Source organism: Medicago sativa, chromosome 1 (genome assembly GCF_051527215.1).
Source record: "Medicago sativa cultivar Bolivia chromosome 1, Bolivia_mono, whole genome shotgun sequence".
NCBI lineage: Eukaryota > Viridiplantae > Streptophyta > Magnoliopsida > Fabales > Fabaceae > Medicago > Medicago sativa.
In genome coordinates, this window is record NC_140749.1 from 74,933,969 (window position 1) to 74,960,164 (window position 26,196).

The following is a 26,196-nucleotide window of genomic DNA, read 5'->3' on the forward strand; positions in this document are numbered from 1 at the left end:
GTAGGAGCATTGTGGGACTATAGCTCCACATGCTTTTCCCCCTTTTTTTTTTTTTTTTTTTTTTATATACACCCTCCGGTCACTATTATAAGCAAATGTTTACACTTTAGGTTCATTCAACAATTAATGATATATATGGTCTTTGTTGTAGGTCACATACATCATTCAATGAATAAATCTAAAATGCAAACATTTGTTTATAATAGTGACCGGAGGGTATATTAAACAAAAGACAGCTGTGTGTCTCACTCTCACTCTCTTTCATTTTCTATTCCAATTTCCTTCCTGTAGGCTGTACCGTAACTAAACAAACACGCCCCTTTCTCTCTCAGCTCTCCATCTCTTTCAATCTCAGCTCTCCATCTCTCTTAATTTCAAATTTCTCCTACTTCTCAACTCTCACTTCTCACTCTAAGGTAAGCAATTTCCCCCTCATTCTTCAATTGATTGTTTTAGGTTTTTAAAATTGGGGTTTTAAAATTGTTAGGGTTTCCTTAGTGACATCAATCATTTACTAAGAATGTTTTATATTGATTTTGAGTAGGTATTCGACTAATTAATTGTTACAGATTCATGTTATTACCTTTCGAAATGAATTCGTGTTGTATGCAATGTTAATTTCTAATTACTAAGTGGTATCGCAAGAACACTGTTGTTGGCATCCTTCAAGCAGAACATAGGCTGGCGCCTCTGTTTCGTATCCAAAAATTCATTTTCAATCAATTATATAATCATTTCATCATAAAGAGGTTTATCATATAATGATAAGGTTGTCAATTTGAAATTACATTAAAATATAGCTTCTCCCGTACACATTTTGCATACTTATATTTGAATGAACATAAGGTAGAAAACTATACTAAGAATTGTTTATGATTACTAGTGATATTCTTGTTACTTGTAACAATGATTGTGTGTTTTACTTTTATAAGAATTGGCCTCTTGTATTATACTTCGGCATCATAGGTAGAGGGTTTGGGATTTTGGCGTGCCGCCTATATACGGTGCGCTTTTTGTTGTTTTTTCCTGTTTTCCCGCGAGTTGGTGGTGTGTCTTACACCTAACTTGTCGATGAATAAAATTTTTCGTTTCAACAAAAAATAATGTTAATTCTTATTTTTATTATAGTTTGCATTATTGTTTGTTTGAAATTTTAGCTCCACGTATACTTGAAGTCTGGATCCGCCCCTGGCAGCTTGTGAATTGGATTTGATGACGGCGAGTTGCGGAATTGACGGTGACTTTTAGCTTTCCTCCGGGATAAAAAATGCATATGTGAAAATCAGAGAGATTGAAGAAGAAACATGAAGGTTGAAAAGGCATTTCCGCCACTGCGAAGTCGCACAGAACCTTCGTCTCCATTGAAGGCGTACTGGTTGCAGAGAAGATTGTTTTTAGATATTTAATGACATCGCGTTTCTGCTCCTCGAAATCAGACACAGGAAACGAAAGAGCAACTAGATCTGATATGCGTTTTATTTCTCCCTTCTGCGTTGTTGCTTCAACAACAAGCTTAATGGATTCCACCAATTTTTGAGATGGAGAAAACGTTCGCATCAGTCTCACTGTTAACAGTGTTATGATTCAAATTTTCAGAACTCACTTTAGCTTCTTCACATCGCATCAGTCTCACTAATTTTGGGTTCCTTTCTTTTGGTAAATAGTGAAACAAAAACAGCAAAATGCAGCTAAAGTATGAAGACAAGCACAAAGCTTATCAAGGATCCTAAACAAATCGTCCACAAAGTTGCAATTTATTTATTTATTTACTGAAGTAAAGAGATTGAAATTATTGTAAAAGACTGTTCAACACTGCTGCAATTCCAAAATCAGCCACATCCATCAAAGTTTACAAAATATAACTCCAATCAAAATATCCTAAAACATACATGTAATTACAAGCCTTTCAGTGGCATCATTTTCTTTGATATGGAGCTTCTCCATTTGAATATCCTTTCTTAATGTATCATTAAAAACAGTTGGCAGCATAGGCAGTGCTTGCAACCACACCCACTATTCTAGCAGATCCCATCAGTACCAAAAGCAGACCATAATCAAATACCCTGTAATAAAAAATATATCTTAGAGAGCAAAACAGAACTGTAAGAGATTTGATAAAATTGTATGTATTTTATAGGGACCACGCACATATTTACTCCATAAAAAAATCATAGAAGCCTTATCCATCTAAACAGGACTCAAACAACAGAGTTGAAGAACAAAGCAATGAACTAATAAAGAGTTCATATCACATAACATTGGTTTGAAGATAAAACCACAGACCATAGTCACATAATTCGTAATTCGCTTTGGTACGTGGTACGGGTTCGGGTACGCGGTACGCAACCTTCAAAGAATTGGGTACGCAGGAGGGTATACATAGTCGGTACGCTATTTCGGTTCGCGGTACGTGCTAATGTATTAACCGGTACGTTATAAAAAAATAATAATTAAATAAACAAAAAAATGATTAAAAATATTAATTTCAAAAGTAAAATTCAACTTTGACAAACATAATTCCATATAAAAATAAACAAAAAGTTCAACTATTATTTCTTCTTATCTATTATTTCTCAATAATATAATTTTTATTGCTAAAAAAAAAAATATAATTTTTATTTAATCATGTCCTATCTTTATTTGCTGCATTGGGCCTTAATCATGTCCTATCTTTATTTGCTGCATTGGGCCTTAAGCCCATTCTTCTTTAACCTAATCTTTGACCCGTCTCCTTCAATGTTTGAGCAAGCCGCCGCTGGAGTAGGAACAGAAAACAGAATACGGAGCAAGAAAACCAAGGGTCGTGGCCAGAAAACATAGATCTGATCGGAAAACATATATTTGTCGACGGAAAATGAAGATCCAGTGACGAAAACTCTTTCTTTCATCTTTAAAAAACCAATTTATGTCTCTTGCTGGGTTCGTACCGATCTTCACTTTGGTACTCGGTTTCCGGCAAATTAGACCGCGAATGGAGGCGAACCAATTCGTAAAAGAACCGCGAACCGGTGTGCGCGAACCAATTCGCGGTTCGCCACTCAATCAGCGAATTATGTGACTATGCCACAGACACTAAATTTACAAATTCAACAATGTGAAGCAGCGAAAATCCAAATGAAAATAAAAACAAAACAAAACATGTATGTTAAGAGAATAATTAAATTCCGAATTAGGAAAAGTTGTAGAATCTCCAATGATATACCTCTTTGTGGACCACAACGCCAATGGCAACACATCTAAGTATGCCACTGTACTTTCATTTTTGAGCCTGAAAAATAACAAAATAAATTAGGCAATATGAAGAAAAGAGTCTATGTCAACATATCTCTACCCTACAACGTGATTTCTGGGAAAAAGTGGACACAACTTAACCATAAAGAAATAACAGTCCACGATCCAACAAAAAACCATACAAAAGAAGCATTGACGAAACATAAGATTAGTTTTTCATTTTAGTAAATAAAATGTACCAAAGTCACCCGGTTTCTCTATCTTTGCAATAAAAATGACTAAGGCAGGGACAAAAAAAATTTAAAAAACAAAAACAAAGAATTATAGCCAGCAAACTCTTTTATTTCCATTCAAGAAAATTTATTGAATGTGTCTAAAGTTGGTATTATTGCATACATAAAAAAAAAAAAAAAAAAAATTGCACTTAACAATGCATAAAGAACAAAACCACATGCTATTGGGGGTGGGCAGAGATAAACAAGATAAACTTTGATGTCTTATTACCTTTGAAGCAGGAGAAGGCCCGGGATGTCACTGCTTATTGCTGCTTAAGCTTAAGTAATCCACGGGTATGGATTTTGGCATCAGGAGCCTATAAAAAGAAAGCGTAAATGAAACGGTTGAGTAACTAGTTACTGATTGGTTGGTACCCGAAGCAAAGCAAAGAGAAACTTGTATGTGTTATTATTAGTTACCATTATCGTAGCAGAAGAAGAAGACCCTTGTGTTTTCTTACTTGATTGACGACGAAAGTATTCGATACGTTCCACATGTAACTAAAAAAAAAAAACAAGTATAAGTTAGTGATTTGTGTTGTTTAATTTGAAAAGCCTAAAGATAGATAGGGCACCATCCATAAGCAAATTAAACCACCAGAAGACTTAAACTACCAACTATATAACATGGTTTTCTAAAATAAATCAAGTGTGATTGAATTATTATATTATCTAATAACATTTAAAAGTGTCCGTACTTTAGAAACGAAAAGTGAACCTTCCCCCCAAACATTTTAATTCGGCACCCCCAAGAAAATAAGTCAAATCCGCCACTGGCAACCTACCTTAGTAGAGACTTCGTGTGATGATTTGTAAGCTTGATTGTGAGGATCCTGATTATAAGCTCTTTGAAAGTATTCAGCTGCCTTTTTATAATAAAATTCTGCGAGATCGAGGTTTAGGACTTCGTCTTCGTCTTGTTTGATTAATAAAGATGCCTTGGAAGAGAAAGCCATTCCTGTGATCCAAAGAATATCCGGGTTGTTTGGATTCAGAGAAAAAGCCTTCTCCAGCTTTGGAAAGGCGACTGCGAAAACAAACAAACAAATGAATGATGGTTCATAAAAAATGTAAAAAATTAATCAATCATAATATTCGAAGCATAAAACATACGTTCAATGGTATGGAGCGAAGTAGGCAAAGACTGATTCCGAGTTAAATATAACAAAGCAACAGCCCATCGCGTCAATTCCTGCGGAATCAAATCAATTATAATAATATTCAGAAGATAACAATAATAATAATAATAATATGGAGGAGGAGGACGAGGAGGAGACGATCAACTTACCTCAGCATCGTTAGGATTTTCCTTGCACCTATCTTCTGACAAATTACATTCAATCTCTAACGGTCCTCTGATTTTGAATCTACTCTTTAGATTCTTTAGATAATTCATCACTGCAATCTGAATTGAAGCACAAACCTTAACTAACACAGTTGAGTTGAGGAAGGAAGGAAGGAAGACGCTGTTTCAGTAACGCGATCGATTGATTGATTGATCGATCAATCGAAACGAAACGGAGAATGATTGATTATTGTTGGTTGATCGCGAGCCAGAGAAAGAGATAAAGAATTGAACCAAACCCTAACACAGTTCACACCTTCAGAACCTAAATAATTCAATTCTACCCTCTGATTCACATATTTATATGCGTTAAATATGTTTTTGGTCCCTATAAATATACCAACTTTTCATTTTAGTCCATTTAAAATTTTTCTTCAACTTTTAGTCCCTCAAAAATTTTCCATCTTCACTTTTGGTCCCTCCTTTAAAGTAAACTCATATGTAGAATTCATATTTTTGAATAAAATTTTGCACAAAAATTCATAATATTATAAGAATCTCTCCCAAAAAAATTTGGAATTTTTTAACAAACATGAATTTAATATGAATTTTTATATTTTTTAAGGTTAAAAATTCATATTAAATTTATGTTTTGTTAAAAAATTCTAATTTTTTTTGGGAAATATTTTTACAATATTCTACACATTTCTGCACAATTTCATTAAAAAAAATACTAAAATTAACTTAAAAATAGGGACCAAAAGTAGTGATTGAAAATTTTATAGGGACTAAAAGTTGAAGGAAAATTTTATAGGGACTAAAACGAAAAAATGGTATATTTATAGGGACCAAAAACATATTTAACCCTATTTATATTATATTAAGACTATTACTTTTCTCACTTTGCTTTCTCGCACGCCAAACAAAAATTCCAAAAATACCCATGTCCGGATTATGAAATTCGAACCGTATTGTTAGCATTTCCGGAAAACAAAATTCGGACATTTTCGATATGAGATTTTATGTGTTTTCTTTGATGTCAAAGGATGTTGACCGTTATATAATCCGGAATGTCCATCACCCCATAAAAGGTGTGCAACATCCTTCAACTTGGCCCCAGTATCGTAAAAATTCGGATTACATAATTCGGACACCAGGAGAGTTGTCCGGATTATGTAATCCGAACTGCACCAGTATAGCTTGGCCGGTGGTTTGCACCACAAGAAACACGTTTTCAAAGAATTTTACCAGCATTAATGGTTAGTAAAACTCCTTTGAAACACATTTTTGACTAAGCATTAAGTGTAGATATAACCTATGCATATTGTTTTCCTATAAATAGCCTCCAAAACCTTCACATTTCTCACACCATTTCTCAAACTCTCTCCTCCTTTCCTCATGTTCATTCTATGCAAAATGTTTTCCATCGTTGGCCTTTCATAAAAGAGGCTACTTTGGAAACTCAAGGTCAGGGTTATATGACCGGTCAACGGGGAAGGCAACGGTTTTCGAGTTGATCTGTCCGGGTGCAAGATTGACAATCAAGGTCTCTTTTACCCCGGAAACAAACCTTACCCTAGTTGAGTTGAATCACTGTAAGATTGACTATCTACTCTTTAGATTCTTTAGATAATTCATCACTGCAATCTGAATTGAATCACAAACCCTAACTAACACAGTTGAGTTGAGGAAGGAAGGAAGACGTTGATTCAGTAACATGATTGATTGATCGATCGATCGATCAATCGAAACGGAGAATGATTGATTATTGTTGGTTAATCGCGAGCGTGAGAAAGAGAGATAAAGAATTGAACCAAACCCTAACGTAGTTCACACCTTCAGAATCTCAATAATTCAATTCTACCCTCGTTCACATATTTATATGAGATTTACTTTTCCCACCCTGCTGCCTTCTCGTGCGCCCTGAAAAAATTCCAAAAATACCCCTGGTCTGGATTTCGTTTTCCGAACCTGATTGTTAGTGTTTCCGGAAAATAAAATCCGGACGGATGCGCGATGCAATTTTGTGTCTTTCTTTGATGTCAAGGTCTCTGTTGACCGTTATACGACCCCCGCATAAGCTGCAATGCAATTGCATGAGCCGTGACACCAACAATGACCATGACACCACCAACACTCATAAAAGCTACCTAAAAAACTAAAAAAAATTGAAGAAAATGTAAGAAATGAGGTGAAGAAGAATGAATGAAAATGTTGAAGATCCAAGCCTTTTTATAACCTTAAATAAGTCATAGGCATTAATTACAGTCAAATAAAACGTGTTCCACATTCAAAACCGTCAAAAAATACATTCAAACTCCACTAACCGGCCTAACCTTTGGTGAAACGTCACCGGCCAAAATGTTACTGAGGGTTTCCGAGTTTTATAATCCGGAATGCATGAAGTTGTTATGGATTATACAATCCGAACTGCACCAGACCCTTTATTTGGATCGTTTTCATTGCGAATGCCTTGAAAAAAATAGAACAAAGAAAACTTTTTCAAAGATTGGTCAACTCAAAAAACATGTTTTTACACGTTTTTTGACTGCATTAATGGCTTTCACACCCTTTTTTTTTATCCTCCCTCCCTATAAATAGGCTCATTTCCTCACAATTTCTCACACCCTCTTCTTTCTCCTCTTCTCCATTTCTACAACGATATGTTTCCATCGTTGGCCTTTCATAGAAAGAGGCCTCTTTGGAAATCCATCAGGGATCATATGATCGGTCAATAGGGAAGAGGGGTCAGTCTGGGTGTGAGGTTGGTCTGTCTGGGCCTCTTCTCCATTTCTACAACGATATGTTTCCATCGTTGGCCTTTCATAGAAAGAGGCCTCTTTGGAAATCCATCAGGGATCATATGATCGGTCAATAGGGAAGGGGTCAGTCTGGGTGTGAGGTTGGTCTGTCTGGGCGTAAGTTTGACCATCATGGTCTCTTGCTCTCCAGATGCCCTTGTTTCCCCTCTGTCTCCCCACCAACAGTGAAGCTACTGGTATGTCCTATCAGCCGGAGCCACTGGTATAACTTTCCCCCTAGAAATAGTCTTAGGTTCTTATGTAATAAGATTAGAAATAGTTTTAGGTTCTTATGTAATAAGCTTAAAAAGCTTCAACATTATTGTAATGTATTATTCAAATATCAATAAAATGAGATGTTTTTATATTTTTGTTTCTGTTTTACATGTTTATTTGCATTTATTTTACGAATTTCAAAGCTTAAAATTGAAAAAGTTCTTAAAAAAACCATTCCAAATTTCAAAATCCGAACAAATCTGGAAAACATTAACAAGGCATTTGGGAAAAAGAAATCCGAACCAGGGTAAAATTGGAAAAAATAGGACGCGCGAGGAAAGGCATAGGGTAAATTTGATAACTTATATAAGAAGTCTTATCCTTTCTTACAATTTTCATAGAGCTTGTTAGAAAATAATAATAACGACAACGAATTTTTTTTTTTTTTGAGAGAACAACGAAAATTAAAATATCACATATTCTTAAACCATATATTAGAATAAATAAATTAGGATAAAAAGGAAAACATTAACGATTTTTTTATTTTATATATATATGTAATAAAATGTGAAACAAGGTTTTTTCTCTCTGAGACATAAAGTCATGCAAGCTAAAGTAACCCAATCCCACTCCTAAAAAACCAGGGTTAAATATGTTTTTAGTCCCTATAAATATGTCAACTTTTGGTTTTAGTCCCTCTAAAATTTTCCTTCGACTTTTAGTCCCTATAAAATTTTCAATCACTACTTTTGGTCCCTATCTTTAATTTAGTTTTTGTATTTTTTAATGAAATTGTGCAGAAATGTGTAAAGTATTCTAAAAAAAAAAATTAGAATTTTTTAACAAAACACAAATTAAATATGAATTTTTAACCGTATAAAATATAAAAATTCATATTAAATTCATGTTTTGTTAAAAAATTCTGAATTTTTTTTGGAGTGATTCTTATAATATTTTGAATTTTTGTGGAAAATTTTATTAAATAATATGAATTCTACGTATGAGTTTACTTTAAAAGAGGGACCAAAAGTGAAGATTGAAAATTTTATAGGGACTAAAAGTTGAAGGAAAATTTTAGAGGGACTAAAACGAAAAGTTGACATATTTATAGGGACAAAAACATATTTAATCAGAATTAATGGTATGTTGTTACATGTTGAAACAACACAATCGATTGAGATACAATACTATAGAAAGAAAAAAATATAATGAACGAAGTGTAGTAAAGGAAAGTTGTGGCCTGAGACACAAGGGATGAGAGGTAAGGATGAAAAGGATACATATGTAATTTATTAATTAAAAAACTGATTAACTCGGGATTCCATCCCATTCCGCCCAAATTGGAGGGTAAGCAAAATGAGTGTTAGTAGTGGAATATGATGGAATGTATACCATTGAGTTCCATTCCATTCCATCATTTTAATGACTATCCAAACAATAGAACATAAACTTATTTCATACCATTCTATCTCATTCCATCAATCCAAACTCATACCATTCTATCTCATTCCATCAATCCAAACATAGCCTTAATGTTAGTGGTCATAATGTGTGAGTTAGTGGTACATGATGCAAATTTATTTTTAGGGTTAAATATGTTTTTGGTCCCTACATTTTGCCTCGTTTTAATTAATAGTCCTTACATTTCAATAAATGTTTTTAAAATCCCTACATTTTGTCTCCGTTAGTAAAAATAGTCCCTGCTGTCAAATAATTAACGAGAAGCTGACGTGGCAGTTTGTGGGCCCCTTTTTTAATGATAATTAACAAGAAAGTCCCAACATTCGGTCTGTTTGGAGGGCGCTGTTGGCCTTTTGCAGGTACTGCCATACGGTTTTGTGGCCTGGGATTCAACTGGTGTGTGTAGCTCCTTGCTGGAATTCAGTTTTTGGTTTTAGGCAGCCAACTAGTGTAGCAGGTTTTTTCTGTTTTGGTGCTGAGGCAGAGGTATATGTTCGCCTCAGCTTGTATAGAAGTCACAAATTTCCCTTTCATCTTCTCAGCACTTAACTTTTGGAAAGCTTGACATTTTTTTTTCTTTGTTTCTTCCATCAACTCTACAGCAAATGCAGCAATGTTTGAATCATTTTGAAAGGACTATGTCCAGATATTTGTGAGAAGAACAGGGTACCCAACAATGCCTCTTGCAAATGTAACGAGTCAGGCCCTTAAAAATTGGTTGGAGATTTATACGATTAGGTTTCCTCTAATGGGGTACCTGACAAAGGTAAGGAATGTATTGACAGCAACTGGGGAATTTCGTACATCAGTTATCCCTCATTCAAGAGGAACATGAGTCTGGGAATAAAGAATTCACACTCACACCAGCTACTGAGGCATAGTTACAGAAGTCAAGAAGGGGTTACTTTAGTGATGAGAAATATTGTAAGCCTGTGTTTGCAAGAATGAAATTCCACGTGATATTGATGGAGGAATATCCGAGGGAAGAATAAGGTGAGAGATTGCTGCATGACAATGGATGAAGGAGTACTCTCTTGAAGTTAGCTTGAGGAGAAGGAAAAATTTCAGAGTGGAGTATGAGGGAGAGGTGATAGATCTGTGCAAAGAGGAAGAAGAAAGGAGGAAGAAGAAATTTTTTGGGAATTTAGGGATTTGAATCACCAATGAAATGAGTTATTTCCATGGGTCGGGTCGGGTCAAATTAACCATTCAATTAGGCCCAATCCATTAAAAACCCGTATCAAAAAAAAAATATTGCCACGTAAGCATTCCGTTTGGTGATTGTGGGAGATAACAAAATTGAAAACAAAATTGAAAAGAAACGCACGAATTTGCTGCGTCCATAAACGTATACTTTCTTTCCTTCAGTGCTCTTGTGAAACAGACAGTATCCTAAAAGGAACCAAATCCTACTGAGTACAACTAGTATTTATTACTCCCTCCGTTTCAAAATGAGTGTCGTTTTAGGTGTTTACACACATATTAAGAAATGCAATGATTAAGAGAAAGAGAATGGTTATTTTACCAAATTATCCTTATTAACTATTGGTTAGTTTTAAAAGTAATACTTTGGAAGTAGTGTGCAGAGTATTAATTGGAGGGTACAATTGAAAAGAAAAAGTTATTATTGCATTGGAAACTGAAAGCGACACTCATTTTGAAACAATTTTTTTTGGCTAAAGCGACACTCATTTTGAAACGGAGGGAGTACAATGTATCAAACAGTTTTTGGGAAATATAATCGTTTAATTTCACTTAGTGAAGAATACAATACACGGCAACTTTTTTTTTTTTTTGAGCAATACACGGCAACTTTTAGTCCAATAAAAATCAATCGTGTAATAAAAAGCAAGTCATGTAGACATTTATTATTAATCTTCTCATATTATTTAAAAATGTTTTTGGCCAAATAATATTCAAGAACCCTAATGAGAGAATACAAATGTAAAAGTCTATGTATCTTATATATATATATATATATATATATATATATATATATATATATATATATATATATATATATTTTAATAACACAAACATTTATCAATAAAAAAAAACATAATCCATCATGAGAGAATCCAAATGTAAAACATAACCCATCATAATACAAAATATATAAACATATCCCATCATAATACAAAATATATACTTGTTCAAAAAAAAAATACAAAATATTAAACATAACCCATCCGCAGTCGACCGTCCTGTAAATTAAAAAAAAATTAAAGTTAGAAACAATCTTTCTTGATAAAGAGGAAAAGTAAGCAAAGAATAATGAAAAAAAAAACTATCATTACCTAATAATCAAGCTGGCGGCACGGGCTGAATCTCGGTGGTGGGCTCAGGTGCCACTGCTCGTGATCGCCACCACTGAATGAAAGGTGGGTATATCACATAATAGACGACGAGTGCAATGACCAGCACTCCGAAAAGTATGCCAAGAATGATAAGGAGAACCTGCACCCATAGTGGCACTCGGTGGAGGCCACTATAGTCATGGTGGTCGCCGAAGTCTCTGCGAGGAAAGGTACCTATCCCTGGGCTCTTCATAACTGCAAGAAACATGCGGTGAAGATTGAATCAATATTTGGAAATTGATTTTACATTTAGGGATGGCAATCGGACCCAGGCCCGATGGACACCCGCAAAAAATACCCGCAATGGGTAGGGTAAAACCCCGTTTTATGGGTATGGGTTTGGGTCCTGATAATTACCCGCAAATTTAGATGGGTATGGGTACAGGGTAAGAGCACTATACTACCCAGCCCCGCAACCCGCATATACATATTTATATAATATAATAGATATTTTATTTATTTTTGGTGTACAATTATTTAATTTATTTAGCTATTTAAGGATAAACCTAAACCTAAAAACTAATACGGTAATCGTTTCATCCTTACCTTCATAAGCTCACGAGCTACAAATTTATGATTTAAATCAATTTGATGTTTATTTTAATATGCACTTTTTTATATGTTTTTATTTTAATTTTTGAGGAATATTTTGGATGTTTTTTATTTGATTAAATACTACGATTTCTACTATTTTATAAGTTGCTTTTAAAAAATTGGATCAAAATTTGCTAATTTCGAATTTTGCTAATTTCGAATTTGACATTAGGGTTTGAAAATCGTTGATTTTGATATATGATTGTGTGAATTACAACTTTTTCTTCATTGGTAGAATAGTTTTTGTTCTTTTTTTCATTGTTAGTTGTTGTATTTCGTTTCTTTCTGTGTTTCAGTCTCAATTCAATAGCAGCAGTTGCAATTTAACACAGGAATCATATATAAAATTATTGTTGTTTTTGTTCTTTTTTTCATTGCTTTCTGTCAATTCTTCTTGACGTGCCATTTTTGTTGAAATTATTTAGAACTTCATTTACGTTTTTCGAATAGTTAGAATTGCTCAAACAAGATGATAAAAAAGGCATTCTTGAAATTAAGTATGAATCTGATCTTCGATTCAGTTATACCTTTTCCTTTTTATTTCACTCTATCAAGCTTCAAGCTTTTGTTTTGCGGTCCTGACAGAGTGACAGTTGTGATCTTTGAGTTTTAGGTGTTGAATATGATGCGATCAGAAAGTATTGTAGTTTGGATTGAGTGCAGAGGGATGCTTTTGATGTTGGACGGTGTTCAGCAGTGTATTCACAGAGAGAATTTACTATCCTGACAGCAATATGAGAGCCAGGTGAATTTACTATTCTCTCCAGAAAAAGTTTTGTTAGTTTGGATAGATGAATTAGACACCTGTCTGAAAGCTTTTAAATAGATGGTTATTTGATTTTAATAGTTTTTGACAATAACTATTTCCCTTCGGAGAGTGCATTCGAAAACCTAATTGTGAAGCCTTCTTATTTTTCTGACGATTCGGTTTCCACCATTGAGGTAATTCTTAGATGTGCTTACCGTATGGTATCATATCATTCTCTGTGAATTTGAGAGCAACTAAATAGTATATTTTTCTTTGATTTTGAATCTGTTATTCTCTTTTTTGTCATTTAAATTAAAATATTTGGTTAGTATTTGAAAGCTATATGTTCTTTTAAATGCACTAAGTTAATATTGGACCGCATTTATGTGATCATAAGCAAAATTTTAATGTTGTCTTGAAAGCCAATTCAGAATTGTTTAATTTTTTGCTTTTTTTATTTCTTAAAATATAGACCTCTACATTATTTTCTATGTATTTCCTTCAATTTAATAGGATTTGACTGATGTTCTTTATAATATTTTTAGTATGTAAAGTGTTTTTTTTTTTACTATGATCTTTTCTTGATATGAGCCTAATTTACTTCCTTCAGATTTGGTTGTTGGGTTAATCTACAGCCTATGGAGAGAGTGAAGAATATGATGTTTTTGAATTGAATAAAATTGAATAGTATGAATTACTAAAAAAATTGAATCCTGATCAAAGTGGTTATAAATTCATGGCAACCGATCAAACTTTGATTTTTAGGAGTTTGATTAGTTATGCATCTGTCCATTTTGTTCTTGCAAGCATTCTTCTCAAATCAAGCCATCATGATTTGCATTGAAAAACAAAGAACCATGTATTGTTTGCTTATATTGATTTTCAATATTTGCTTTATGGTGCAATAAGCCAACTAGCATTGTATGATCTATCATTTCTACATGTTATTGATTTCATACTTTCTGAAAGTTTTACCTCATCAAATTATATGATAGCAATTTTTTTTCTTGAATTGACTTTGGTAGCATATGCAGATCTTATTGCCATCCACATAACATACATTAATTTGTGGGGTTTGTCTCGGCTGTTTGGGAGTTCCTGTTGTTATGCAGTTCACTGCATGTATTTCTGTTATGGTGGGATTCTGTACCAGTTTTGTTGCTATGTGTGGTCTGGGCCTGTGGCTGTCTTGCAATATTTATTATTCTAATTCTGAAAATATACATTAATTTGATTTTCACTCTGTGAAAACTTCTAGCAGATGGCAAAAGAGATCATGTTTTATTTTAGAGAAATCATATAGACTTAATGGCAAGTGTTTTGTGTCTGTCTTTTAGTTAGTTAACAATGTTTTCTCCCCTTATTCTGTTCTGTCTTAGATGTTACAATTTTGATGCTTTCTTTATCTTAATATATACCTGCAATTTCTTATCAATTGATGGAAATGTGACTGCATAATATATTTAGTGTATGAAATGTTGGACATGCTTAGGCCAAGGGTATGAATATGAACTAGCATGGTATGTGTAGTTACAGTAAGATTTTGGCGGTGTTGTTACGTAGTTTTGTTCACAGTTCCAATTTCTTTTTATATATTCTTGGTGTGCAGTGTAGGCTGGAGGGTGCTGTTAACAACTTCTGTTTGTTCCTGCAAGGTCTGTTGTGGACAACCCAGGTCTGTGTTTCCGCAGCCTACTGCTGTTGGGGGAGTAGGTGATGTTCATGGTTGGGTTCTTTTAGTTTTGTAAAGCCTGCTGCTATTGCGGGCGTATTGTTGTTAATGGAATCAATTAGTCACCAATTATATAATGTCGATTCTATTTGCACTTGCAAAATTTTGATTAAGTTTAGATGATTGCAATGAAGAGAACCAATTGTGATTTGGAACCAATGGTAGTAATTTTAATATGTGAAGGATTGGAAAGTGAATTTTAGATCCCCTTTATTGTCTAAATATTTTTGTATTGACTTTCATCTGTATCAGCTAAATGATTTCATGCCATCTTCTACATCTTTATTATTTGAACATGAAAAGTGCAATCACTGCTATAAGTATGTTGAGGAATGTATATTGATTTTTGGATATGCAGGGGATCTTTTAGTTACTTTTGATTTATTTCTTCTCCGATTTGAAGTCCACGTACGACATAGTGAAATAAAGAAGCGTTGAAATTGTAAATTCAAGTATTTGACATTTGAAGCTAATTAATAAATAAAGAAAAATATAGCCTACACATGCCGGTAAATAAGGCCTATATATTATCAAAAACACTATAAAGTTCAGATACGTCGATACCAATAATAATTTAAGAAAATGGTATAATTCATTATAATCTTATGTGTTGATGTCGTGTTAATATCGGACACAATACATATCTGACATTGGGACACATCAAATATGAGAAGTATTTGTGCTTCATAGAAAGCACTAGAAAAGCACGTAAGTAAAATGTATAACCTCTTATCCCCCCCCCCCCCCCCCCCCACGCACCTTAATAGAATACTAAAAAGACTCGATAAGTCCGAAGGTAAAACAAACTCACATCCTAACCACCTAACACATGATTTGACACCTGATCACCTGAACATCTAACAAAAAGATGACAGACCGACTCTAAATGTTCGTCGTAGAAAACAAAAGAAATACTTCCAAGGTCAACTATAATCTTCCTGGAAAAGCGATTTTGACAAGTCAGAATCCTATCCTAAACCAACTACCACGAGAAAATCTTCACCTTGAGAGGAGACCAAGGCTTCCACACACTTCAAAGAAACCAGATCATTTCTTTTGACCTCACATTCACCTCACTAGCTCTCTTATGAATGAAAGTATAAATTGATCTCACTGAATAAGTACTAGAAAGACCATTACTCTAGATGCAAAAATCTACACCTTAAGAGAAGATTGGATTTCTCAAATGTATCTAGAAAACTTTGTGTAGAGGAAGCTTCTATACCTATAACACATTTTATGCGACAATCTCAACACCTGTTTTCAGAAAAGTGAGAAAACATTTCACAGTGAATTAGAACCTCACAATTCACCTAATTAATGAAGAAAAAGTATAAAAACAATTAATCTAAAACCCTACTTTTGTGGGGACCCCAAAGGGTCTACTAGTATGATTTGTTTTTGTAGTAAAAAGTTATTTTGATGAATTCTTTTTAGAGTAATGATATTTTGACATCCATTTGATGACAACTTTGTTGACAACCTTATTTTTCTCACTTCTTATTGGTCAAAAACAATGAAGAGAGAAAAAGGAAGAGAGAGGATAACAACATCATGTGAGTATGAAAGAGAAAGTTGTCCAAAAGTTGTCAAAAAGTGGATGTCAAAATATCATTTCTCTTCTTTTTATACCAATAAGGGAAATGTTAAGCTGAATTTCATTGGCCCTCATAGAAATGTATCTGCCATGCCCCTCTGTAACTCTACTTGTGTGCTGCTTCAAACAAAAAAGAGAGAGAAAAAACTCTACTTACGTGGGGACCTAAAGAGTTTACTAATACGAGTTGTATTTTACTAGTGTTCGACCCGTGCGCATACGCACGGGTAAATATAGATTCACACTCAAAGCTCAAATATGCATGTATCAACAACGACACGTGTATTCGTCAAACACATGTCTCATACATGACATACATTACACACGACCATTCATCAACGATGATTTTCGATGTCAAAGGACACTTAAGCGACACATACCACAAAGACGAACACAGCCATAATATGCTGAAGGAAATCAACAACAGATTTCCCAACGACACAGGCCACAAAGACGGACACAAACCTAATATGGAGAAGGAGATCAACAACTAATTTTCCAACAAAAATCACCCGGACAACCAGCTTTTTCCAAGCATGTGAATCCCTCACAAAGACGACAATTATTGCCTGCATATGCTCCCTAAGTGGCCAACAACTATGAGAATTAAAGGGCAAAAAGCTGCTGGAATATTACAACCAAAGACCACAAAATATGTTGACCGTTTGACTAACGACCATGAGCATCCCAAGACAATAACACTACCAAGCATGGCACCAGCAGCACAAACAGACTCTACCCAATACCTCCTATAAATACATCATCTTCTTCAACAATCCCCACACCAATCAAATTTCATTTACTAATCCTGCCAAATGGCCAAGTGTTTTCTAATCTGCATCACAATACTTGCAGTCATTTTACTCCTCATATACAGCATTGATGAAGAAGAAATAGGGGCAGATGGCTTAAAATATATTATAGTTATCGTCCTGCTACTTCTAGGATTTGCATGGATCATCACCATTTGTCTTGACAGAGACATAAAATAGAACCATTTCTAATCTTCACCTCGAGACATTTTCATGCTTGGAATTCACTACAAAAGGTTCTGCCACAGAGCAACTATTCACTCATCGATTCCAACACAGAATGTTTCATAAGACCCTTTGCATTTCAGGCATTAACAAAAGGAGAGATTGAAGCAATGCTCAGTAATATTTACATTTACATTTAACGATTTTATTCAGACTCTAACAATGTATACCATTGAATGGCAATCCATGTCGTATTCGACTGCACGTTCTTCGTAGTTCATAATATTTATGTAACGCATCGTACTTCATATTAATTTCATTTTTAAGGGATGAACCCAACCAAAACTTCTATTTTATCAATATTCCATCCAACACAAAAACCTAGCAATCATTAAAGGATAAAAAAATTCTAATTCTAATTCTAATGAATAACAATTTAACCCATCGATCATGCAATGTGTTATACAAAGAATAAGGGGCAACAAAGACATTTCTCGTGCATATGAATTTATTATAAAGATATTGATTCATTAACAAATGCGAATTAATCTACCCACATTTTGAACTCTTAAATGACAACTGCAAACTCAAAACATTATCAAAATCAAAAGTACAAAGATGACTAATGAAACAAATACAAATTAAGGTTAAACTACTACAGAATACTCAAAAACAATAATAAAGCACACTTGCAGTCCAGGCCAATGCCAATTAACTTAACTTGAACACTTGACATCTTCTATAAGGATTGGTTACAGAAAACTTGAAGCGGATGTAGTCCCAAGCACTAAATCCATTGGATAGGCAAAATTCCTTCCACTGAAATCCCAGTTTAACCTTAGATGGATTATTTTTCAAAAACACCTCAAAAAAACAATGGACTCCACTATCCGTACATAGAATAAGATAGATATACCCATTCGTCCTAAGGTAATCAGCGAAAGTTTAAGGCAGCAACTGAAGAGGACATTAAAAATAAATATAAATTAGCAATTTAAAAAAATAACCCAGCTCTATATAAACACAAAAATTTACTTAAGAAAAAAAAAATTCACTTAACCAATTTTGACTTCGCAACATCCATGTTAGTAAGATGAATATCGAAACCAAAAGTTTCTTGTGGATCTCCACTTCTACTATGGAAAGAAGGGGTTGAACTTGGGAAATCGGCAAGACTAAAAGACTGAATGCTCAAAACATTATCCCCATAATAACGAAACTCAACCAAAACATCCTCAGGAAATCCATGATAGTTCTCAAGATCATCCCACCCTTTCACTATGAGTGGATGAATAACAGATTTGTTAAATTTAATCCAATGACCACCTCTTTCTCTATTTACAACAAAGAATCGAGATCCCAAACGATCGTTAAACATATCGACGAACGCTGGATCGATTTCTGCATGCGGCTTAACAATGGGCAATAAAAAAAAGGGTGAGTCATTCAAATCAATATCCAGACACATTTAAAAAATATACACGGATAAAATCTTTGACAACAAAGTAAATGAATCTAAAACCTGAAATGACAAACGAACAACAATAAAACTCGCGAGAGGACTATCTTGCTTGAATCTCCTAATACCGTCCATTGATCAAACAAACTTGTGGCAAATTATAAGCAAATGTAGAAACTTAGAAACATATGAGTGACCTGCACAAAAGCTCTATCATCAATTTATAGATATATTAATTATTGAGCGCTCTTGGCCAAAAAAAAATTACCATTGAGCACAGGGGTTATAGCATCATATTATATTCTCCAACAACAGCAACCAGACAAACAAATCTTGTCTACATATAGAGGCCAGCACATTCAAATCCAATCTAATCCTGTACTGCAAAATTTGAATGGACACCATACTCAATCAAGCAATACAACACTATATACCCACATGTTTGGTTCAAAGGCATTGATATTAAATATTTATAAAGAAAAGTGGATAAATAGGGTACTGACATGTTTGATATAACCATTCAAAGGCACTGATGTTAAATAACTATAAAGAAAAGTGGATAAATAGCGCCTGTACACATAATTTCATAAATATTTCATAATACTTATGTAAACCAAGGTAAAAATTACATAAAAACATAAAACCATAAATGCTACGAAATTGACAACAAAAGTAGCAACAAACTAAAACAATTACACCACCACACAAATACATAATAAAAGACATAGTAATCAGACAACATGGCGACGTTGAACATAAACACAAACTCTAACAACTGGATCCAACACAGTGAGATAGATCTTATCAGAAGGCTTCAAATCCAATCTCCTGACAAAATCATACCATCCATCAGTTAAGAACTTCTCAACCAACCCATCTGGCTTTGTAGTAGTCCTCACGGTACAATCCTCCCAATATCCAGAAAAAACTTCAAAGACACGAACATGATGTGGGTTGGAAAATGGAAATCTCTGCACAACGAACTGCGGAAAATGCTACAAAAAAATACGAACAAATAAAGATAAATACCACTCATCAGCAATACACAAAGTAAGAATAGGTGCAAACTTTACTCACCAATACGCACTCTCCCTTTGCGATAGAATCAGTGACTTTCACAGCCCAATTGTAGGAATACCCATCATACACCTCATCAGACTCATCATCAGAACCACTACTAAATGAACAATTACCATCGTTGTCACCATTCAGACAAAGCCTCGTGGATAACTCGGTCGAAAGACAAACGCTATCTTCCTTCAATTCCTCAGGAGCAATTTCCATGTGAAAGTGGTTGTCAATAGGTTGATATGACAACATCACCATTTGAGGATTCTGAAATCCACATTTCTGAGAAATCATGATACCTCCCGTAATGATACAATGACTTGTAATGCGAAAGGTGTCGATGCAAATGAAATTTCCACCCAAGTCCTTGATCCAACCACGACTTTGCTTAATCAATTCATGCTTCCAATCATTCACAAAACGAACTGGGACCTCTATATGATCCTGCCAAATTTCAACGAAAATGATAGACCATACTCGAATACTCAAATATGAACTAATGGATACAACTAAAAGACAGCCGTTCAATACCTCATTAGGATAGACAGTGGTTCGGAAACAAATCAATGGTTCAGAACCTCCACCAGCATGGTTACTAATGAATCACACAAAATAAAATATAAAAAACCAGGTTAGATCTTAAGCTGACAGTAGCAATGCGACAATAAAATGCTTCAGAGATTCAAGAATGGACATCATTACTACAAATCCTGGCGAATATACTACCTGATACAAAAAACAGGACTATTCCTTCATTTTTTTTTTAATAAAGAAAAAACAACCAAACCTTCAAAACAGTTAAAAATCCCCTAACATAACATATCCTACATACACCTTCCATCTGAACTCAAGCTATTTACCAATGATTAAGTATTATAACGACAAAAATTCTCTAGGTCAAACTATGCTTCGAATCATTCACAAAACGAACTGCCACTTCTATACGATCCTGCCAAATTTGGGTAAAAATGATAAACAATACCTGAATGCTAAAATGCTAAAATATGAACAAACAAACCACATATAAGAAACAGACATTCAATACCTCATCAGGATATACGGTGGTTCGGAAAGAAATCATAAGTTCAGAAATACCACCACCATGGTTACTAATAAATCACACAAAATAAGATAAAAAACACTGAGTTAATTCCTGACCCGAAGATAGCAACACGACAAGAAAACACTTAAGAGAATCAAAATTGGATATCATAACCACAAATTCTGCCCGATACACTACTTTATACAAAACACACGAACATTCTTTATTTTTTGTTAAAATAAGCTAAATCAAACCCTCAAAGTAGTTAAAAATCCCATGATATATAATGACTACATCCTGAATAACTAAGTATTATAACCCTAAAAGACCCTTTGTTATGTCTTTTCCATAAAACCTACATAACAGCCACCAGAACATCTCAAATTTGATAGATATTTTAAATTTTTTACTAAATTGAGGCACAAAAAAATCACCATACTAAGGATCAAAGATGATAATATGCATGTTAACTGATAAACCATGAGAAATCCACAACAACAACACAAACATCTCCCAACCAAAACACAGGAAAAAGATTAAAATTATCAACCCACTATACACAGTAAAGAAAACAAAAAGAACAAATCACAATCCTGCTTCAAGACAAGAAAATCGTGATATACTACCAATAAAAAGAACAAATCACGACCGATTTATCTTTAACCACTTACGGATTGCCGACCAATGCCATTGTTGCAAGATTAAAGCGACTGTTGTGGGTTTTATCTCAAAAGCGACAGGAAGAGATACAGGCAAGAAACAGTGCTACAATTGTTGCAAGATTAAAGCGATTGTTGTGGGTTTTGCCTACTCATTTACAGTGCTGCAATCCATCTGGATCAGGCGACCCGACCGATAGACATCATTGACGTACGGGCCTAATTGAACCAAGCCCAGTTGCAAGTTTTTATTCAATGTATTTGACTCACTTCTGCTAATTGAACACGAGCCACGAAATCCTGCACCCTCCAAGCAGATAAAAATAAAAATCAGATATACATATATGAACTCGTATTTTGACAAATACCTCTATAATTTTCGCATTAGAATATATAAAAATTGAATACGATAATTTATAAAAAAAATTGCCACATACCTTACGAATTAATACTCCATGGCGCACCAATACCAGTAAATTTAACTTAACATACAACAAATGGAAAAAAAACATATAATTTACATATAACTAAACATGTTCATCGAACTTGATCTACGGAACAGGATCGATGAGACCCTTTTTCTGAAAAACTTCTGGGTAAACAATATTAACGGTGGAGTTCGAAGATTCCCCATGCTCATCGACAATCAATATCTTCAAGCCTGATCTGGATTTCACCCGAGACATAGCAACATACAACTGACCATGTGTAAAGACAGGCCTTGGCAAATATAAACCAACGTGTGACAATGTCTGACCCTGGCTCTTATTAATAGTCATAGCAAAACAAAGACACAATGGAAATTGACGTCTCTGAAAAACAATCGGAGCATTTGAGTCTGAAGGTATCAAGTTCATGCGTGGGATATAAGCCATCTCCGAGGAATGAGAGCCATTCACAACTCGTGCAGTAATCACATTTTGTCCTAAACTAACCACAGTCAATCGGGTTCCATTGCAAAGGCCGGACGCAACATCAATATTCCTCAAAAGCATGACAGGAACACCAACCTTAAAACGAAGTCTATGATTTGGCATTCCAGAACATTTGATATCATTCAAAAATTCAGGAGTAATCCATCGACGATCTATTCCAACTTCTTCATCACACTTCAGAACAGTATCACAGCTCAAATATTCTTTCTCTTCACCAGGAACCAACGATAGGACATGATCATTAACCTTCTCAACCAATTCCAATGTAGGAGCTAGAATAGCACGATCTTGGAAAAAGGAGGACTCCTTCATATTTGATAGTAAATTAGGATAAGTTGATTCAACAATGTCCCCAACATGATCACATGAATTTTTTAGACAAATATCATCTGGAATCTCAATCACTGACTCACCATCATGGTCAATGCCCAACTTTCCATCACCAACATCCAAAATCCATTTAGCAAATAATCTCAAAGAATCATCCTCATGACCATTTGTGGGAAACTGCAACCTCATATTCTTGGTTAACTTCAACACCCTACACCGCCGCCACAACAAAGAAGAATTTATGCATGCATGAACAATATCAGCGCGACCTCCTTTTGGAACGACAGGTAAAATTTGTCTAAAGTCTCCACCGAAAACAATTGTCTTACCACCAAATGGAAAATCTAAAGCACGATCGACAACATTACTCATTATGTCACGCATTGTTCTATCAAAAGCCTCAAAAGCCAAGCGACTTATCATTGGTGCTTCGTCCCAAATTATCAAACTTGCCATTGTCAACAATTGAGCCTTATTACCCTCCTTTTCAATGGTGCAACCAGATTCTTCTGTCAACATCAAAGGTATCCCAAATTGAGAATGAGCAGTACGACCCCCAGGAAGAAGCAAGGATGCAATACCGCTTGACGCAACATTAAGTACGATCTTTCCCTTTGATCGAAAGCGATAAGAAAGTGCATTCCAAAGAAATGTTTTCCCAGTTCCACCATAACCATCAACAAAGAACATCTGCCCTAGCTCATTATCAACAGCATTTACAATCTTATCATATGCAGACAACTGATCACTATTTAGAAGCTTGAAATGCTCCTCATGTTTTGCAAACATCTCATCATGATCATACGATAATTCATTGGCCAACAAAACATTATTAAAAATGACAGGAGATGGGTTCAAAATCTTTGGCATGCAATCATACTCACCCAACTCCTTTCCATTCAATCTCAAAAATTTGTCAATGTCAATCAAACAAAACTGCTTGAGGTCATCTTCTGAAATAACCAAATCTGCGAACACATGATGAAAAACGATTGCAAATGACATTAAATAAAATAATAAAGTATTAAAACAATGATATGTATATACATATACATATACTAAAGGAAAACTAAAAAACCGCTAACCTGGTGAATTCAAAGTCCTCCGTCGATCATAGAGAATACCTTCGGAAAGAATAGGCCATGTTTGATTCCACACATTTAACGGGTCACTCATACATGACGTAAGCAGTAAGCTAGCGAACACCTTCCGAATGCTAGATCCAGAACCAAGCACAGCAATCTCACTAATAAGATCAATAAATTGTCGATCATCAGCAAGCAGTCCTAATGCAGCACAAGCCTCGCGATAAGAATCATAAACATGACCGTCAACAGTTCGAATATCTTCGAAGGAGGTACATCCAACCTGACGATTCAATAACAAACGCATGTAATACAATTCTCTAGTACTTGGCGGAACAAAAGTCAATCTTCCAACCGATTGTCCACTCTTCCGCAAATGCCAAGAACGATTTTCCCCATCATAAGTAAACTTACTGGGAAACTGAATATAAGTGAGATTCCTTCCCTGAGAATAATTTCGATTAGCATCCATCCAAGCAAGAAACATGGTTCTTTTGTGTCTATTTCGAGTTAAAACATTACCAGGTCTTGAAGTATCCCTAAACATAATCCTCTGTTCACCACGTAAATGAAAAGTTAACCGTTTAACTGCAGGATATCGACAGTGAACATCAAACCCAAAAATCCTCCATATGGATTCAGAAGGAGACAAATATCTACAATCGTAGTACTGTTGTATCTCATTAACAACTGCTTCCTCAGAGGTCTCTAATGTCGCAGTAACTCGATCAACACCCTTCGTGATATACTTAAATAAATACTTGATAGAGTTTGATTTGTTACAAAACTCAATGTTGATGTGAGCCTGATACTTCATGATCAACTTTGGGTTATAAGGAACAACACTACGATTATCAAGCTCAATACCATTCTTTAACACTGTAACACCAGTATCCCTGCGTCGATACACTGGATATCCACTCTCATCGAAGGTGGTCCTATGAACAAATTTCTTTGGATAAAACTTCGAACAACGCCGATCCTTCATGCAAGGTGAGCCTGACCTGGCAAAACCACATGGGCCATGGATCATGAACTTTGCCACGGTCGAAAATAACTCAGGATAGAATTGTTGATCTGGAAGCTCAGCACATATGACCGAATTAATTGCCTCAGGGGAATTGAGCTTATCGCGTGAATCTAGCCATAGTAAAATATGAGCGTGTGGCAAGCCACGTTTCTGAAACTCAATCGTGTACACATCTACAAAGAGTATGTAAATCCATAATAAGAAAACACATCGATAAAAAAATCACAAAAACAAAACTCTGCGTATAAAAAATATACAATATTCACTTACGTGCTATAACTCTTCCAAAGAAACATCCTTTCTTAAAATCATTCATCATCTCCTGGAGTTTAATTTCGAAAACTCTGCAACATATATCTGGCCTATACGGAGAGTAATTACCACTCCTCGTCAAATGACGACGAATTTCCTCCCAATTGGGATTGCAAGTGAACGTCAAAAACAAATCAGGGTATCCATGTCTCTTGCATATAGCCATCGCGTCCTGACAGTTGTTAAACATGTATCTTCTACCACCTGTGAAAGAAGCAGGTAAAACAACCCTAGAACCAACATTGGATGCATCAATATCACCACGTCCAACAGCCTCCTCTATACCACTAAGAAAACCTGAACGAATTTGACTTTGATTCTTTCTCACATAAGACAATCTCTGGTTTTCAACCATGGAATACAAATCAACGATAAATTGTTGAAAAAGTCTCCTTCCTTGAAAGATAACTGAGTTCTCTACATCACGTTCTTGTAGACGATAAGCCACAAATTCACGAAGCGAGACCCGCACACGTCTCCTTCCATACTTATAATAAAATTTCCGTTACTCCCCGGCAACGGCGCCATTTTGATGTAAGATTTTTCCTACACGTCATATAACTATGTACACGTGAGTATATATAGGATCGTTTCCACAGGGAGTTACGTTTAATCATAAGCATTTACACAATCGTTCACATTAAGGGTTTGGATATAATTTGTTTGTTTGTAACACTATATCCATATTTGACACTAAAGTAAAAACGAGAGGGGATCGAACTATTTCGCTTGCGGTCTAAGATAACGAGCAAGCATAACAGCAGCAATCTCTCGATCGATTAACAGACTCTAGCTTTATAACCAATATTATTACAATCATTTCTACAATATCCTTCGTGTCCAAAGCGACATCGTTATTTCCAAGTTAGCGTTTAAACATTCGTGTCCAAATTCCTTAAACGATAACAAAGTCGATCGGATAACTTAATCGACCGTGTCCAGCCTGATTAAGTATCCGAAAGCATTAAAATCTTGATTAAAAGTAATTATCAAAGGTTTACA

General features: G+C 34.8%; 4 protein-coding genes and 1 long non-coding RNA gene across 7 annotated transcripts; 1 reads left to right on the plus strand and 4 right to left on the minus strand.

Moving 5' to 3' along the window:
- Window positions 1-1,738: 1,738 nt before the first annotated feature.
- Window positions 1,739-6,502, minus strand: LOC146957389 (mitochondrial import receptor subunit TOM20-like). 3 transcript variants are annotated; one of them, XR_015023131.1, is made up of 8 exons: window positions 6,457-6,502; window positions 4,795-4,929; window positions 4,620-4,698; window positions 4,292-4,533; window positions 3,927-4,007; window positions 3,736-3,823; window positions 3,203-3,268; window positions 1,739-2,063 (listed from the first exon to the last, which is right to left on the minus strand). XR_015023131.1 is itself a non-coding variant. In XM_085736362.1 (6 exons), the coding sequence occupies exons 1-5, from the start codon at window positions 4,900-4,902 to the stop codon at window positions 3,770-3,772; spliced, it is 564 nt and encodes a 187-aa protein (XP_085592488.1). In that variant the 5' UTR covers window positions 4,903-5,127; the 3' UTR covers window positions 1,739-2,063; window positions 3,736-3,769. The 3 variants fall into 3 exon arrangements, 1 of the variants encoding a protein (XP_085592488.1); XR_015023130.1 differs by lacking the exon at window positions 6,457-6,502 and having other exon boundaries at window positions 4,795-5,157; XM_085736362.1 differs by lacking the exons at window positions 3,203-3,268; window positions 6,457-6,502 and having other exon boundaries at window positions 4,795-5,127.
- Window positions 6,503-12,385: 5,883 nt separating this feature from the next.
- Window positions 12,386-14,977, plus strand: LOC146957390 (uncharacterized). Its single transcript, XR_015023132.1, has 2 exons — window positions 12,386-12,965; window positions 14,578-14,977. It is a non-coding gene; the product is annotated as an uncharacterized LOC146957390 (long non-coding RNA).
- A 2,987-nt stretch (window positions 14,978-17,964) lies between these two features.
- LOC146957391 (uncharacterized) lies at window positions 17,965-18,935 on the minus strand. Its single transcript, XM_085750443.1, has 3 exons — window positions 18,797-18,935; window positions 18,329-18,685; window positions 17,965-18,216 (listed from the first exon to the last, which is right to left on the minus strand). Exons 1-3 carry the CDS (start codon window positions 18,866-18,868, stop codon window positions 17,986-17,988), a joined length of 660 nt encoding a protein of 219 aa, XP_085606569.1. The 5' UTR covers window positions 18,869-18,935; the 3' UTR covers window positions 17,965-17,985.
- Window positions 18,936-19,320: 385 nt separating this feature from the next.
- LOC146957392 (uncharacterized) lies at window positions 19,321-21,702 on the minus strand. Its single transcript, XM_085736369.1, has 4 exons — window positions 21,515-21,702; window positions 20,333-20,396; window positions 19,811-20,245; window positions 19,321-19,728 (listed from the first exon to the last, which is right to left on the minus strand). The coding sequence occupies exons 1-4, from the start codon at window positions 21,532-21,534 to the stop codon at window positions 19,465-19,467; spliced, it is 783 nt and encodes a 260-aa protein (XP_085592495.1). The 5' UTR covers window positions 21,535-21,702; the 3' UTR covers window positions 19,321-19,464.
- Window positions 21,703-21,946: 244 nt separating this feature from the next.
- LOC146957393 (uncharacterized) lies at window positions 21,947-25,670 on the minus strand. The gene is made up of 3 exons (XM_085736374.1): window positions 25,153-25,670; window positions 23,853-25,055; window positions 21,947-23,735 (listed from the first exon to the last, which is right to left on the minus strand). Exons 1-3 carry the CDS (start codon window positions 25,547-25,549, stop codon window positions 22,054-22,056), a joined length of 3,282 nt encoding a protein of 1,093 aa, XP_085592500.1. The 5' UTR covers window positions 25,550-25,670; the 3' UTR covers window positions 21,947-22,053.
- Between the last annotated feature and the right edge of the window lie 526 nt (window positions 25,671-26,196).